General features: G+C 43.7%; 1 protein-coding gene and 1 long non-coding RNA gene across 2 annotated transcripts; both read right to left on the reverse strand.

The window, feature by feature from the left end:
• Window positions 1-1,559: 1,559 nt before the first annotated feature.
• On the reverse strand, window positions 1,560-2,558 carry LOC134448805 (free fatty acid receptor 3-like). Its single transcript, XM_063198464.1, has one exon. It carries the CDS (start codon window positions 2,544-2,546, stop codon window positions 1,560-1,562), a length of 987 nt encoding a protein of 328 aa, XP_063054534.1. The 5' UTR covers window positions 2,547-2,558.
• A 10,176-nt stretch (window positions 2,559-12,734) lies between these two features.
• On the reverse strand, window positions 12,735-13,506 carry LOC134448326 (uncharacterized). Its single transcript, XR_010034737.1, has 3 exons — window positions 13,445-13,506; window positions 13,010-13,338; window positions 12,735-12,905 (listed from the first exon to the last, which is right to left on the reverse strand). It is a non-coding gene; the product is annotated as an uncharacterized LOC134448326 (long non-coding RNA).
• Window positions 13,507-14,559: the final 1,053 nt, after the last annotated feature.

Consider the following 14,559-nt stretch of genomic DNA (forward strand, 5'->3'; position numbering starts at 1 on the left):
AAATGGCTATTTCTGGAAATTCTAAATGGTGGACCATGGAGAAGATCCCCCTTTTAATGTATGAAAAATGCAATTTTCCCAGTCATAATGAATACTTTGAATTTGATGGTGGTGGTAAGTATTCATGAAAAAGGTAACATTAGTGAATGGGTTGGTGATGAATATTAATGTAAATCAAATGTAAGATTTGTATTAATACTAAGTGCAGTTAAGGCTTCTTCTAAGTTTAAATCCTACTGTTTTATAAAATCTAATCCAGTTGCTTCAAATTGTTCTATAGACCCCTTTACCGTTTGTACACAGATGTGACGTAATCGGGCTGCACGAGCATTATTGGAGCAGAATGGACCATGTACCACACATTTGTAAAGAAACTAGCCAGTTGTTTTTTTCCCGAAATAAGAAAATGGAATGTTACGATAACTTCAGTCCAGTCTGTACGTTTAATTTCTGTAACAACAAACATCTCCCATGCTTCTGGCACAGCCTATTCCCTCTCGGAGTAGCGTAACAAGTGTACTTTTTAGGATCTCTATTTATATTACAAATGCACACGCTTCAGGATGGCAGGTCTTCTCACATTAGGGTCTGCACTGTCTGTTTGTGTTTGTGTGTGTGTGTGTGTGTGTGTGTGTGTGTGTGTGTGTGTGTGTGTGTGTGTGTGTGTGTGTGTGTGTGTGCGTGTTTGAGTCAACAATGCGTGCATAGTCAGTGATGATGTAACTCCTAAAGGGGTCCATTGCAAGAGCAAAGCTATGACTACAGTGTGGGCATCTTAACTGCAGACAGACATTGAAGCTTACATTACAATTGCCTTTCACAGAATATTGATCAGGCTACCTTGTGATCTTGATGGTTTGCTGAACATGTTGATCTTATATTTGACATACTTCGATCATGTCTTAGCCCAGGTCTTCCCAGGTTATCGTTGGTGCTCTCTCCGGCCATTATAAACCAAGTTAAAACCGGGACATACCATTATAAAGCAGGACAACCAGGTTAAAACCGGGACATACCATTATAAAGCAGGACAACCAGGTTAAAACCGGGAAAGGTGGCAACACTATAAAGACTGTAACTACAGACAGAAATCGAAGAGGAAGCCTATTATAGAGGCTGACTCAAGAAAGTGCCTTTCTTAGAAACTTCACTACATACACCACAACTAGCCTAGTAAACTAACGGCACCCGCTGGCGGTCAATTTTTTTTTAACCTGCAAGTGGTCTAGCCCCGCATAATGATTCAATTCTGCCACTATGCCCTGAATCCGGCAAACCAATCACAACTTAGAGATGTGTTTTGAATCGAATCATCTGGGTTTTGAGGGAGTGGCTTGCGACTGGGAAAGCACAACTAAAAATATAGCCCTGATTTGTCAGAGCGTTGGCCTATAGGCACAGGCACGGTTTGAAAAACAACGGGTTGCAATCATCAACAATCTTCGGATGTATCGTTAATCGTGGCCAGACTAAATTAAACATCCATCTCACATTTAGTCTGGTTTATCAGGCTACACTAAAACATGATCTTGACACGCTTGCAGATCTTAGCCGAGGTCTTAGCCCAGGTTATCATTGGTGCTCTGTGTGCGAGTAACCTCCTCTAGCTCCCTTGAAGGCTGCGTGGCAGTGCCCTCATACTCACGTCTGGACACACGTGCCGACAGCCGGCCGAACATGCCCCTGAAGGTGGCCCTGAGCGCGGACGAGGAGAAGTAGTAGATGAAGGGGTCCAGGCAGGTGTTGAAGGTGCTGGTGAGCACGGCGTAGTTGCGCCACTCAGGATTCTTCTTTGTGACATAGCCCACCAGGTGAGACATGTTGTAAGGTCCAAAGCAGACAACAAAGATCACCAAGGTGCCGAGGGCCAGACCAATGGCTCTGCGACGCCGTTTGGGGCAAATTTTGGGCAGGCGGGAGAGGATACGGATAAAGTTGATGTAGCAGAAGCAACAGATAAGGAGAGGCACACAGAAGACCAGGAAGAACAGCTGTAAGCGAAATGGCAGAAGTATTTTTAGCTGACCCTCATTGAAGTCATCATAGCATTTTGTGCAGTCTTCTGTGGTGGTGTTGTGGTCGTGTTCGTGGACATGGTGATGGTCGTCATAGTACTGCATGATGTACACAATGCTGCACTCTGCCATGGAGATGATCCAGATGATGATGCTACCCACTACAGCATAGCAAGGCTTTCTGTTCAGTTCATATTTGACGGGAAAGGCGACGCCGAGGTAACGCTCGACACTTATGGCGGTAAGAAACAGACTGCTGTTGTAGATGGTACCATAGAAGATGAGGCCTGACAGAGGGCACAGGAAGTGAGCCATTTTCCACTCCATGTCGTCAGCAACGGCTTTCATCCAGAAGGGAAGGAAGATCAGGAAGAGAAGGTCGGAGATGGTGAGTCCGATCAGCAGGACGTCAACGGGAGTTGCACCCTGTCGCACCTTCTTGATGAAGGCGTAGAGCGCCACAACGTTGGCTGGAAGCCCAAAGATGAATGTGGTGATGTACACTGGAAGTACTATTCCTTTGTTCAACATTTTGCTGCCTGTCAAAATCAGAGTAGCTCATTTGAAATACAGACATTTTGGGCATTTCTCAAAGTCTAATGTGCACCCCTCCAAGTGTACCAGCCTTCAAAATCATGCCCAGTGATCGGATACTCTTTGGTGAACTCTGCGAGTATGCAATCACTGGGCGTGACTAATTAGGCTGACACACTTCCAAGGCTCATAAATTTGACATAAAGAAATGGCCATTGTGTACATACTACATTGCAAAAGAGTTTCATTTTAGCAAGATCTTGTGACTCACATTTTTAGGATATTTTATGATCAACAGAATGCCATTTGTAAATTTAGGCATATTTAAGTTACATATTGATGAACATATCTCTGGTAATTCAACTTCATTCAAACCATACAGTGAGACTAATAAGTATTTGATACCTTGATGATTTTGTTGGTTTTGTTGGCTACCAACAAAGAAATGATCAGTCTGTAATTTTAATGGTAGGTGAACTCTACCACGGAGAGACAGCATATCAAAAAGATCCAAAAATTAACTCTAAAGAATATATTAATTGATCATTTCATTGAGGGAAATACGTATTTGATCCCCTGCCAACCATTAAGAGTTCTGCCCCCACAGACCAGATAGGCACTTTCAGTCAACTTCTTGTGTGAATTGAACACACCTGTAAATAGTGACCTGCATAAAAGACACATTCACTACGTATACATAACGTTTTAATTCCAAATTAATAATTGAGAATTCAATAGTTCCGTCAAGCTTACGCGCTGGGTCCTAACACTAAGAAAACAATTGGTAACACTTAATGCCACAGAAGATTAAAATCCTGTAGAGCGTGTATGGTACCCCTGCCTCAGATGGAACTTGTGCAGGCTCACCTCAGATGTGCCAACAGGGCCGGTTATAAGCATAGGCCGGCTAGGCGGTCGCCTAGAGCGCAATGTGAAGAAGGAGCGCCGAAATGGCGCTCTCCGATGCGTAATTTTGCGATATGGTTTTTTTATGAAGTCGCAATCAACAAAGCCTGGCGAAAGCGCTCCTCACGGCAAAGCGCCCCTCAGCCAATAGTAATATCGCTTTCAACTGTCTCTGGGAAGTCTGTGAACCAATAAACAGACAGTCCTGAGAAAGGGGGCGGGACGAGTGACAGCGTGCGATCTATTTTGAATTTGGAGACTCATTCGAGAGACAGAGGGCAAGCGCGAACAGCAATGCTGCTCTGCTGGGTGGAGAATTGTTATGTTCTCATTAAACCAGTCATTGCATGATGCAGGAGTTGCAGAGGGTGTTTTGGAAGTATGTGGTTTAATCAGCAACCGTTTGTGGTAATGTAAAGCCTAATAGTTATGAGGCTACTGTTTGGAATTAGAGGGAAAAAGAGCTTTGCTTTTGATCTGAGAAATCGCTAGTTAGCATGCTAACATTAGCCAAGTATGCCAAGCAATGAAATCCAGTAAAGTAGCTGTTAGTAGCCTACTCACTAACACCCACCTGACATCATAATACTTGCTTAGGTTGACCAGCAATGTAAAGTAAGACTGGTGCCATGTTTAAAACAAGTTTAGCTGCCATATCTCCTTCCATCCACTTGAATGAATTACCTGCTTGTTGTAAGCTTAAAAAAAAACATTATTTCCAGACCAGAATGACATATAGGCCTACATTAATCATGTAAGAGAACCATGCACAGCATGTTTTCATGCTGAGTGATGTAGTATTGCAGACAAGTGAGGCTATTTACTATATTTTGTATATTATGAAATTCAAAACCGTGACAGGTTTTCTCCCTTTCTCTCACCCTGTCCGGTTCAAACACATAGATAGCCCCCTTCTCATTCTCCTACTCACAAATGCACCACTATTTCCAGTACAGAAATGAAATTGGTTTGGAATCATAGACAGCACAAATGTGTAGCTTATTAAAATTGTTATGCTGCCATGCTTTGTGATGCTGTAGGTAGTGTAGATAGGCTATCAATGCAGACCTCCTTGGTAGGCCTATTGTCTACACATGCATTTGACATGCAAATGTACTGTACCACTCTCCTGGCATTTCAATTCCATTTTACAATTCAAACACATTGATAACCTCCCTCTCATCTGGGGTTGGGGGCACCACCACCATTACATCCAAGACACCACACAGTGAAGGTACTTTCATGCGACTCAATCTGATGTGTTGGTCGGCTGTCCAAAAGAACCAGAAATCCATTTGATGCCAAACAGTTATTGTTCTTGATGCTATTTAGTTAAGCTTACTACCGGTATTACTCTTGTGTTCTGTAAGGTATAAAAAGGGGGGGGGAACTCAAACTCGCCTAGGGCGCCAAATAAGCCAGAACCGGCCCTGTGTGCCAATGAACATCAGACTTAGCCTGGTCTTACCAGACCACATTAATTACTTGGTAATTCATTTCAAGGTCAGGGTCCTCAGTGCCCTGAAGGACTTGCAGGAGGAGTGAGCTCAGCTCAGGTTTGAAATGAGCTCTGACCAAACGCTGACAGTTGATGTCCATGATATATGTTATTATGCTTCCAAATGCGTTCGCTTATTGGCCGGTAACACTGGTTGTCTGAAAACCGTCTAAAACTCTCCCCAGAGAAGCATAATCAGACCATTCGTGGATTACGAAGTAATTCCAAATAAATGGTCTGGCCTGTCAGGCCACATTAGACTGGTTTAGGATATGATTGGGAGGTTCTGTAATCAGATGAAACAAAAATCAAACTGTTTGCCTGTTTGTATGTCTTTTGGGGGAGAGAAATTCTGTCTATTATCCCAGCAAACGCCCTCTTCACCATCATGCATGAAAGCGGTGACATTATGTTTTGAGGTTGTTTGCCTGGCCAAGACACAGGACAACTTCACACCGTCAACAAATGGATGGAGGGAGACATACAAATGTACAATGCTGAGTGTTAATCTCCTCCCCTCCACCACTAGACTGAACTGGTGGGTTATGGATAGGTCTTCAAGTTTTGTCAAAGGACGTGCTCAACTTCTTGGAAAAAATGAATGTCTTTGGGTGCGTGATAAAATGATGGATGGATATGTCTCTCACTATGACAGTAATACACACATAATAACCAAAGCCATTAAGGAGTGGCTCAAGAAGCAGCACATTAAGGTCATGAAATGGCCTAGACAGTTTACAAAAATTAAAGGGGTATGCCACTATTGTGGGGCTTAATACAGTTAAAATCTTTGGCTGGGGTTTATAAAGGTGGTAAAGTGTCTTATTTTTCATGTAAGCCGTTGTCTTGCTTTAAGACAAGTTAAAAGAGGGAGCATGTTGCTAAGCTAGTGAAAGTCAATGCATCCGTGTAGCATGCTAAAATGTTACAAAAATGGGACAGTATCACTTTAACTTTATTAAGCCCCAAAATAGTGGCATACCCCTTTAACCTTAAAATAATCCTATGGAGAGAATTCTGAAGCTCGCATTTGCCAAGCTACAGCCATAAAAGACAACAATTTAGCGATGATCTGCAAAGAAAAGTGAACAACATTCCTTTCTAATCTATCCACAAACATTGTCATCAACTAACAGAAACATCTGACCTCTGTACTAGAAAAGAAGGGCTTTGTATGATGATGGTCATTTTGTCCTAAAAAAGTACCCAAAACATGTTGCTATGAACATATTGACCCTTCCAATCATTTCTCCACGTTGGAATTATCTAAAAAAAGTGGTCTCATTTGTCTTTTTGTACCATGTCTGGTTCAAACCTTATGTGAATGACATAGCCTATATTGGGGATGTCATCATACGGGGGCGTCTGCCGGGGGTCCCCCACCACTGAAAATGTCTGGCAGTGGTCATTTCTCTATCAGGGGACTATGATGAACAATTTACAAGAGATTTCAAGTGGTAACCTCACCAACTGATCTAGCCCATTTTTACCCCCCAGTTAACGATGTCTGGCAAGCCCCGCCCACCATCAAAAACGTCTGGCAGTGGCCATTCCTCAATCAGGGGACCATGACGAACAATTTACAACAGGTTCCAAGTGGTAACCTCACCAACTGATCTAGCCCATTTTTGGGGTGCCAGTTTTACAGCCCCCCTGGCCACACCCACCCGAGGGAACCCGGCAGACGTGCTGTTCCTCTATCTGGGGACCATGCCAGACATCATAGTACCCATAAAAATTGGTAACCTTCCCAACTAGGTAGACCCCCCCTGGGCTCCTGGACTATTGCCACCAAGTTCTTTGTCTTCTTCGGCTAGAGGGGTCAAATACTTATTTCCCTCAATGGAACGCATGGAAAGGCATTTCATACATAAATGCAATTCAATGTGCTTTACAGAAAAGTAAGATAAAATAAAATAAAAGAAATAGAAATAAAAGCACAAGACATGGCAGGTGAAAATATAAAGATTAAGGAAGATGAAAGCAGGAAATAAGTAGAAATCAATTAAAATATATCCTACAAAGTTATTTTCTGGATTTTCTTTTTGATATTCTGTCTCTCCATATTACAATACACCTACCATGACAAATAGCCTATAGACTGATGATGCTTTTTGTTTGTGGGTAAACTAACAAAATGAGCAGGGATCAAATGCTTATTAGTATCACTGTATGTGTGAGAAGTAATCTGAAATTCAACACACAGGTAAATATTTGACATTTTAAATAAGAAATTTATAGAATTGATACTTGGATACTTATCATAATACCTGTATGTTATAAACACTGTATATAATTAACTAATTATCGACAAAACATTCAGAAATGTTTCTATTAATTACAATTATTAATAATTAACAAGTGTTTAATTAATACACATTTAACTATGTGTCAATGTAGTTTTGTAATATGTTCTTAGATTTTACTACGAAAGCATACAGATGAAGTCCAATATAGGGACTTACCGTCACAAATCTAGAGCTCTATAACGATGCTACAGCTCAGCACTCTGAAAGATTGTGTCAGATTGTGAAGTGCATCGTTTGCCAGGAACAGCTTTGTAATGGTCTTTTAATTTATAAAGGAAATGACACTTACAATTATAACCACAAGGATGTCACATGTGAAACGGTAGGCGTACACACATGCAGGCTTGAAGGCACAAACACACACACACACACACTCACACACAAACAACTGTGTTTCTGTGACATTATGTGGTATTTCACAAGTTTCATGGTTTTTAATTTACAGCTTTTATTTACTGTTTACCGCAATGTGTGGCAACTTTCACAGTAGATGATAGTTCATGATTTTATGTGATGACCCATGTGAGATTTAGTCCATGTCAGTTCAGCTAATTCACTGAATACGACTGAATCAGTTGTGAGTCCATCAAATGTCAAAGTTGGCGCGATGCAACTTTTATCTAGATTCTAATTAGAAATTAGAAACAGTATGGGAAAAGAACTCATCAAAAATCATGTAGGCCTATGCCATGTTTCCATATTGAGGTGTAATTCATGGTACATGTTTATACACAAATCACTTCAAACCTAGTATGTTAGAGACCTCGACAAGACTGAAGTTCAAGACCTACACAAGACTGAGAAGAGAGCAAGACATCATAGAAGTGGCCTTGAGACCCGTCTCAAGACCAACACGGTGCAGCTTTATTTTACTGATCAGGTGCTGCATTTTGACCCCTATAGTGTAGTGTACCTTGCCTTGAGTGACAAGCCTGTTGTGATGAGCATGCCATGTTTAATTTGTATTTATTATATGGTTGTGACGTCATCTGTCGAATGCTCCATTCATTTCAACGGGGCTCCCCAACGTTCGGACGTCTGTTATTTTTCGATAACGGACGGGTTGGTCTATAACAGACCGCTGTCAATGGCAACAAGACTTTTCACTGCTAAAGCGACTTTTCAACAAGACTCTAATCAGCTGCTGTGATAGACAGCACCCGTTGTCCTCCTGGCTACCGCTGTCAATGGCAACAAGACGTTCACTGCTAAAGCCACTGGCTTGTATACAAGTCAGTCTAAAGCGAATGTTTCATATCACTCCGCAGGGGGTCCGGTCTTTTGTCACTCTAATCAGCTGCTGTGATAGACAACACCTGTTGTCCTGGCTAGCCGCTGTTGCCTAGCGGTGTTCCACAACGGCACTGTTTTGTTTTGCGCAGCAACAATCTTAACATTAAATAGGTCTAAAGAAATGTCCCCGCATGTGTGAATCATTTAAGTATATCCATATAATAAGCGGGTTAACTTTCGGCGAGTCGGTCGCTTTGTGGAATAGCAGCACTTCAGAGAGAACAAGACCCCTCCGCTCCGCGTCGGGGTCTAAAGATTCTCTCTGTCGTGCTGCTATTCCACGGTAGCGACCTTCTCGCCGAACGTTAACCCTTACTTAATGTTCTTTCCGATGGAGGTACCGCGCCTTTCCTCTTGATGTCTGGTGGGTGCCAAATGACAAATACCCCAAATACAAAACAAAATCACATTTTCTTTTTTTCTCTATGAAACTGTGGTCATTACGTTGCACAACAAGATGAGACAAAGGAGTTGTCCTGCACGTCACGGTACTCCTATTCCGTGCAAACCCAGAGGACAGAGCTCTTTAATACACGATACCTACTCCCCCGGCGAAATGCCGTTAAAGCAGGACAGTGCCCTCCGTCCAGAGTAAGCGCAAAAACAAACAGAAATAACAAAATACTCCCACTCCCACCTTAATTATCAATCACATCATCAGTTAACTCAATCTTGCAAATGCAGCACAGACACACACACTTACCAATTAGGCCACCGCCGCTCCTTCTGCCTTGCTCAGAAAAATGCCAAGACAAAGGTGAACAGTACTTCCTCCGTGTCTCTCACACCCAAAACAAACATTTCCAAAATGAAACAAACTTTTACTAAATCTGCGTGCGTCTTCCCAATAAACTGCACGCACTGTATCATAACATCAACTTACCAGATACAGCGCTTTCCAAATCAGTCCACAACTTCAAAGGACCTGACTTGTGGCACTAAATTACCAATGCCAAGGCGATGCAACACAGAGTCCAGTCAGCGAGACAACACTAATTCTATAATAATGCTACCACCGTTTCAATTCCCGGACGAGCCCCCAATTCTCTTACGTTCTGCCTCAAAGGCCCACGTACCAGAAATGGAAGACCACAATGCGGAATCAAGTTTTACGTACATTTATTAAGTGCAAAGTTTAGCATAATATAGAAAATGAAATATGTGGGGGAAAATGAAAGTCTGAAATTGTGTCACCATTGTCATTGTGACATAGCACTCCACAGCACACAAATGTTCACTGCACACAATGAAATTGCATTTATACCTCACTGGTTCAACGGGGCAGGCCCCAATGGCACGCGAAAGGCAGAAGTGCGGCGGGATGGTACCATGCTCAGGGTACCTCAGTCATGGAGGAGGATGGGGAAGAGCACTGGTTAGTTACTCCCCCCACCAACCTGGCGGGTCGGGAGTTGAACCGGCAAACTCTGGGCTACAAGTTTGACTCCTTAACCACTAACCCATGACTGCCCTATATAGGAGCAAGCAAGTATAGCACTGCTTTTGCGAAGCAGAGTAATCTGCTTCAGTGTAGCTCATTGTACGTGGATCCCTCCCTCAGTTTTAGTAGGCTACAAGTGGAAAGAGTCAGCCAATTGCGCGTTGCACGTAACATTGGGCATTTGATAATAACACAAGCGTGAGCCCTAAACAAGACCGCCAGTCAACGGTGTTCTGTTTTTATTATTCTGTCCTGCATTCACCGTCTCAATTCTGCCCCCTAACTTATAAGTGATGACTGTTCATTATTTCTGCACTAGCCTATTCAATTCAGGAACGGATATCCTCAGGATACGGAGTTTGTATGCCTACAATTTGAACCGGTAGGCATAAAGACAATTAAAACTGAGGCAAACAGCCATGAACAATATTGTAAGGAAGAATGTCCCGTAACAAGCAAATAATGCCTATGGCTTTATCTAGTAGTGTCTGCTGTTGACTGGCGTCCTAATCATGTAATAGGCTAATTCCTTATATTGTTAACATAGGCGGAGAGAGTAGGCTATAATTTGTTTTCATTATTTCATCATTTTTTGTTGGTGGTGTGCCGCAAGATTTTTTCGAGGGAAAAAGTGTGCCTTGGCTCAAAGAAGGTTGAGAAACACTGGGTTAGAGAGAGAGAGAGAGATATTAGCAGTGTATGTGTGTAGCCTACATGTCGGGGAACACTCCCCTCCCCCAATTCAGCAACAGATGTTGGTAGCTCTAAAATCACCTCAGGAAGTCGCAACAAGCAAGGTGTCAACAGCGGAGAGTAGAGATTCAGTTTGGCAGAGACTTGAAGACATAGCCTAAACTAGCTCACATGCCGTCTATTAACATGTAGGCCTAGGCATAATCTTGCCCAGACAATAATAGGCATATAGGCTATGTAAAATAGATTTTAAAGTAGGCCTAGATTATTTTTAATTAGGCTATTTGAGTGATTCAACCAACCGCCCGAATTTAATTAAAATATTTGGCTATTTTACTTTCGATTGTGTTAATTCGATTCGATTGTGTGTGATCTTCTTAAAACCTGATTTTAATATGGCAACCAAGCATACACATTGTGAGGGACTAAACAAGTGCGTCCAATGCGAATATTGCCTCTTGTGTTGGGGAGAGAGAGAGAGAGAGAGAGAGAGAGAGAGAGAGAGAGCTTCCTCTTCGCATCATTTGTGGGTGCGTGTGGGGGTTTAAAGTGCCCATGGCGTAAAATGTTGACCTTATGATGTTTTGGGGCCTTAAAATGAGTTACTCTGACCTCCTGAAGTCATCCCAGTGGTTTGCAATGTGTTACTGTGTACACCAAGCTGTGCTGGAGGTTCCTCCCAGTTTGTAAACAAACTCTGACACAGCATCCAATTGACGCAAAGCTTGTGTGTGCCCGAGATGTCGTCATGCCTTCGTTCGCTCTCAACTCGTCTACGCCCTCTCTCCACCCACTAGCACGCCCATTCATTTGAAAACTCTATAAATACCAGCAGAACAGACATTGTACCGGTTCAATGTCTGAGGGAACATTTTTCGGACTAATGCTTTCACAATCTGGGACAATACAGAGCAAGTTTTGGCCAACACCTGACGCTGAAGTCTGGATCAATACCACCAAGCCTCCTGAACAAGTAAGTCATGAAGAGCTTCCAGTCTGTATCACAGTGTCATGGCTAACTTGCCTGCATTATTAGCTGTGGAGGGGAAACCCCATACATTAGCCATGCAAGCTACACTGCTACAAAAGCAATAGCCATACTCTGTCAAACTTGTTTTTCTTGGGAAATCGACAGTAAAATATGACCATGGTCTTTTGAACTTACATGTGTGACCGGAATGAACCTGATCCCCGCCTTATTTGTCCCCCTAATTCAAAAGAGAACTTAGAAACACACAGGTGATGCAAGTGCACTGATTGTTTTTTATTATTATTTCCAAAGTTAAAATACTTTGCACCAAGTGGATAAAAGGAACATTAAATAAAACAGAAATTAGGGCCCACAATATGGACAAGGCACAGTATGAAATCAGCGGACCTAGGCACAGCAATGACACCGCACCCTCATGCAAACAAAATAAATCCACCCCAAAAATGTAGCAAACAGCAAACAAAATAAGTCAAACCCTTCGCACAGCAAAGAATAAGTATTGCACTGCAAACTCACAGCAATCTGATGCTGTGCCTATTCAGATGGTACAGCACTGGGCCCAGTCGACTGTGGTCCTACGGACTGGTACAAAACAAAACAAAAGAGGTATGGGACTATGCTGTGCTACCCCCTCTCAGGTCACAGATAGGAGAAATGAGTGACAGGTCAACTAGTACAGTCAGAATGGGTTAGGCACAAGGATGAGAGCACACCATGCATAGAAAATAAACAAACATGCAAATCAACAAAATACCCCAAAAGTAAACAAATAACCGCACCCCACTATAACTAAATTTCACAGCAAAGCACAGCAATCCAGCGGTCTGCCTATTCCCAATCGGACTGACCCCCCCAAAGCCAACCTGTCCCCAGATGTCTTCTCACAATAGCACAGCTAACCCCAGATAAGAAAAAGAAAGAAAAGAAAGAACAAAACGATCCACTTAGTCAAAGAAATGTAAAATTGCACTTTCCCTTAGGCCACCCCACTAATACCCCACACACACACGCACACACACAATCACACGCTGTCAGAGTTGCGCCCTGCGCCGAGTGTAGGCACCGCACAGTGCACAGACGCTCACACAGTCACACACGCACCCGCACGCTCATGCGCATTGGGCGCGCACAGTCCAAGTCAAATCTCCAGGGAGAGAAACAGTGACCACAGCGCACGCTGGAGCTGCAGCCAAGAAGCCTGTCCCACTGGCACCTCCACCTTCGGCTGTGGAAACAATATCCACACATAAGCGTAAGACAGGGCAGATATTATCGTCATTTCTATTAACGCCTCACGAAGCAGGAAAGCATTACGGTTGATTAATTTACCTGGTCGCGAAGTTTCCGCACTCCACAATTAAACACCGGTTCATATGACGTCTTGAAGCAAGCACCCGTTTTTTTGTAGGATGTGGTTGTAGTCGCAACTGTAAGGAAAATTACCCTAAGTGAACAACTTGTAAACCAAGCATGGAAGTAACAGCAAATGTCCAGTCAGCCAAGTCAAACAAGAACCGGCCACCATTTACCTTCACACGTAGTCAATTTTCTCTCTGCAATGCCGACCCTCGCTCAAAGCACGCTTTCTCTCCGCGATGCCAATGCTCAGGGAAGTCTCTCTACCAACCGGTTTCCCGTGGGGTATGGATACGCCACCACTAGGAGGAAGTGACCCAAATTACTTAGGTTGTGTATACAACATCAATAGGACTAAACGCACACAGACAAATGCATCTCAAACTTAAGTGGCACAACCACTGTTACCTTCCGTCAATGGGATGCCAACACAGACACGCTCCTCGCAGCTCCAACGTTCTGCTGCCTTCAGAAGCAAAGCCAAAGAACCAGTGCCCAAACACTCAGGTATACTAATAGACATCACCATGATTACCTGCCAGCTGATCAATTAGCCACCGCGCCTCCAATGGTACTCTCCAGTCACGGCGTCGGTCCTTCCCACTTTTCCTGTGACAACTCGTCCTCAACCAATTGTTTACCTTTGTGAATCATGTATGCATGTATGCGATAATCAGTGTATATGTGTCCGTGAAAGATGATTACCAACAATGCTTCACCATACCAGGGTCATGCTGCCCACACTCGCCCCCACCTTAAAACGTCACCGTCCCGGTGACGGTACATGCACTCGTTTTACTGCCAAGGTCTAAAGTGAGGTTGGGCCTGGGTTGAAGGTTCAGATGTGTTTGCACCATCCCGTGTGTCAACTCCTTGAACCGACCTGATGGACCGCGGCAAGTTATGTGGGTTGGAATGATGTCCTGCGGTGGTTCGATTGGAACGCCTTGGACCACTTGTTTCCACTTCACTCACTGACGGAGCTGGGTCCCGTCTTGGGGAAGGTGGGTTGCTCTCTGCTGGTGTGGGTTGTAGTGCTACTGTTGCCTCTATACCATCCTGTACTTCGGAACCTGGAATGCAGGAAGATCTTTCCAGCTCTCCATCAGGGGGGGAGCTAATCCACACGGATTGGTCCTCCTCTTCCTCTTGATTTTCTTCTGCCCCAGACGCAGGCGGATTTGTTCTCTGACACGAAAGTGTTGGAGGGAATATGGCTGGGGTGTACGTCGCTGGAGCCAGCCTCAACTCAGTCCGATGAACATTCTTCTCCGCACCGCTTTCGTCTATGGGTCGAATGGTATAGACCCTTCCACTGTCATCCAAACATCGCACCACCCGATAGGGGGTGGAGGCCCATATGTCCTGGATCTTATTTCGACCCAGAACATGGTTCCGACGGAAAACCGTGGCGCCCACAGGAAGAGGTGCTGCATTCGGCTCTGGCTGCTGGTGTATCCGCTGCGCTGCTGCCTTCTCCAAGTGTTGCTGTGCTGAACGGTAAGTTGACCGCAGTCGCGCTT

The sequence above is a fragment of the Engraulis encrasicolus genome, chromosome 5 (assembly GCF_034702125.1).
Source record: "Engraulis encrasicolus isolate BLACKSEA-1 chromosome 5, IST_EnEncr_1.0, whole genome shotgun sequence".
NCBI classification, from domain to species: domain Eukaryota; kingdom Metazoa; phylum Chordata; class Actinopteri; order Clupeiformes; family Engraulidae; genus Engraulis; species Engraulis encrasicolus.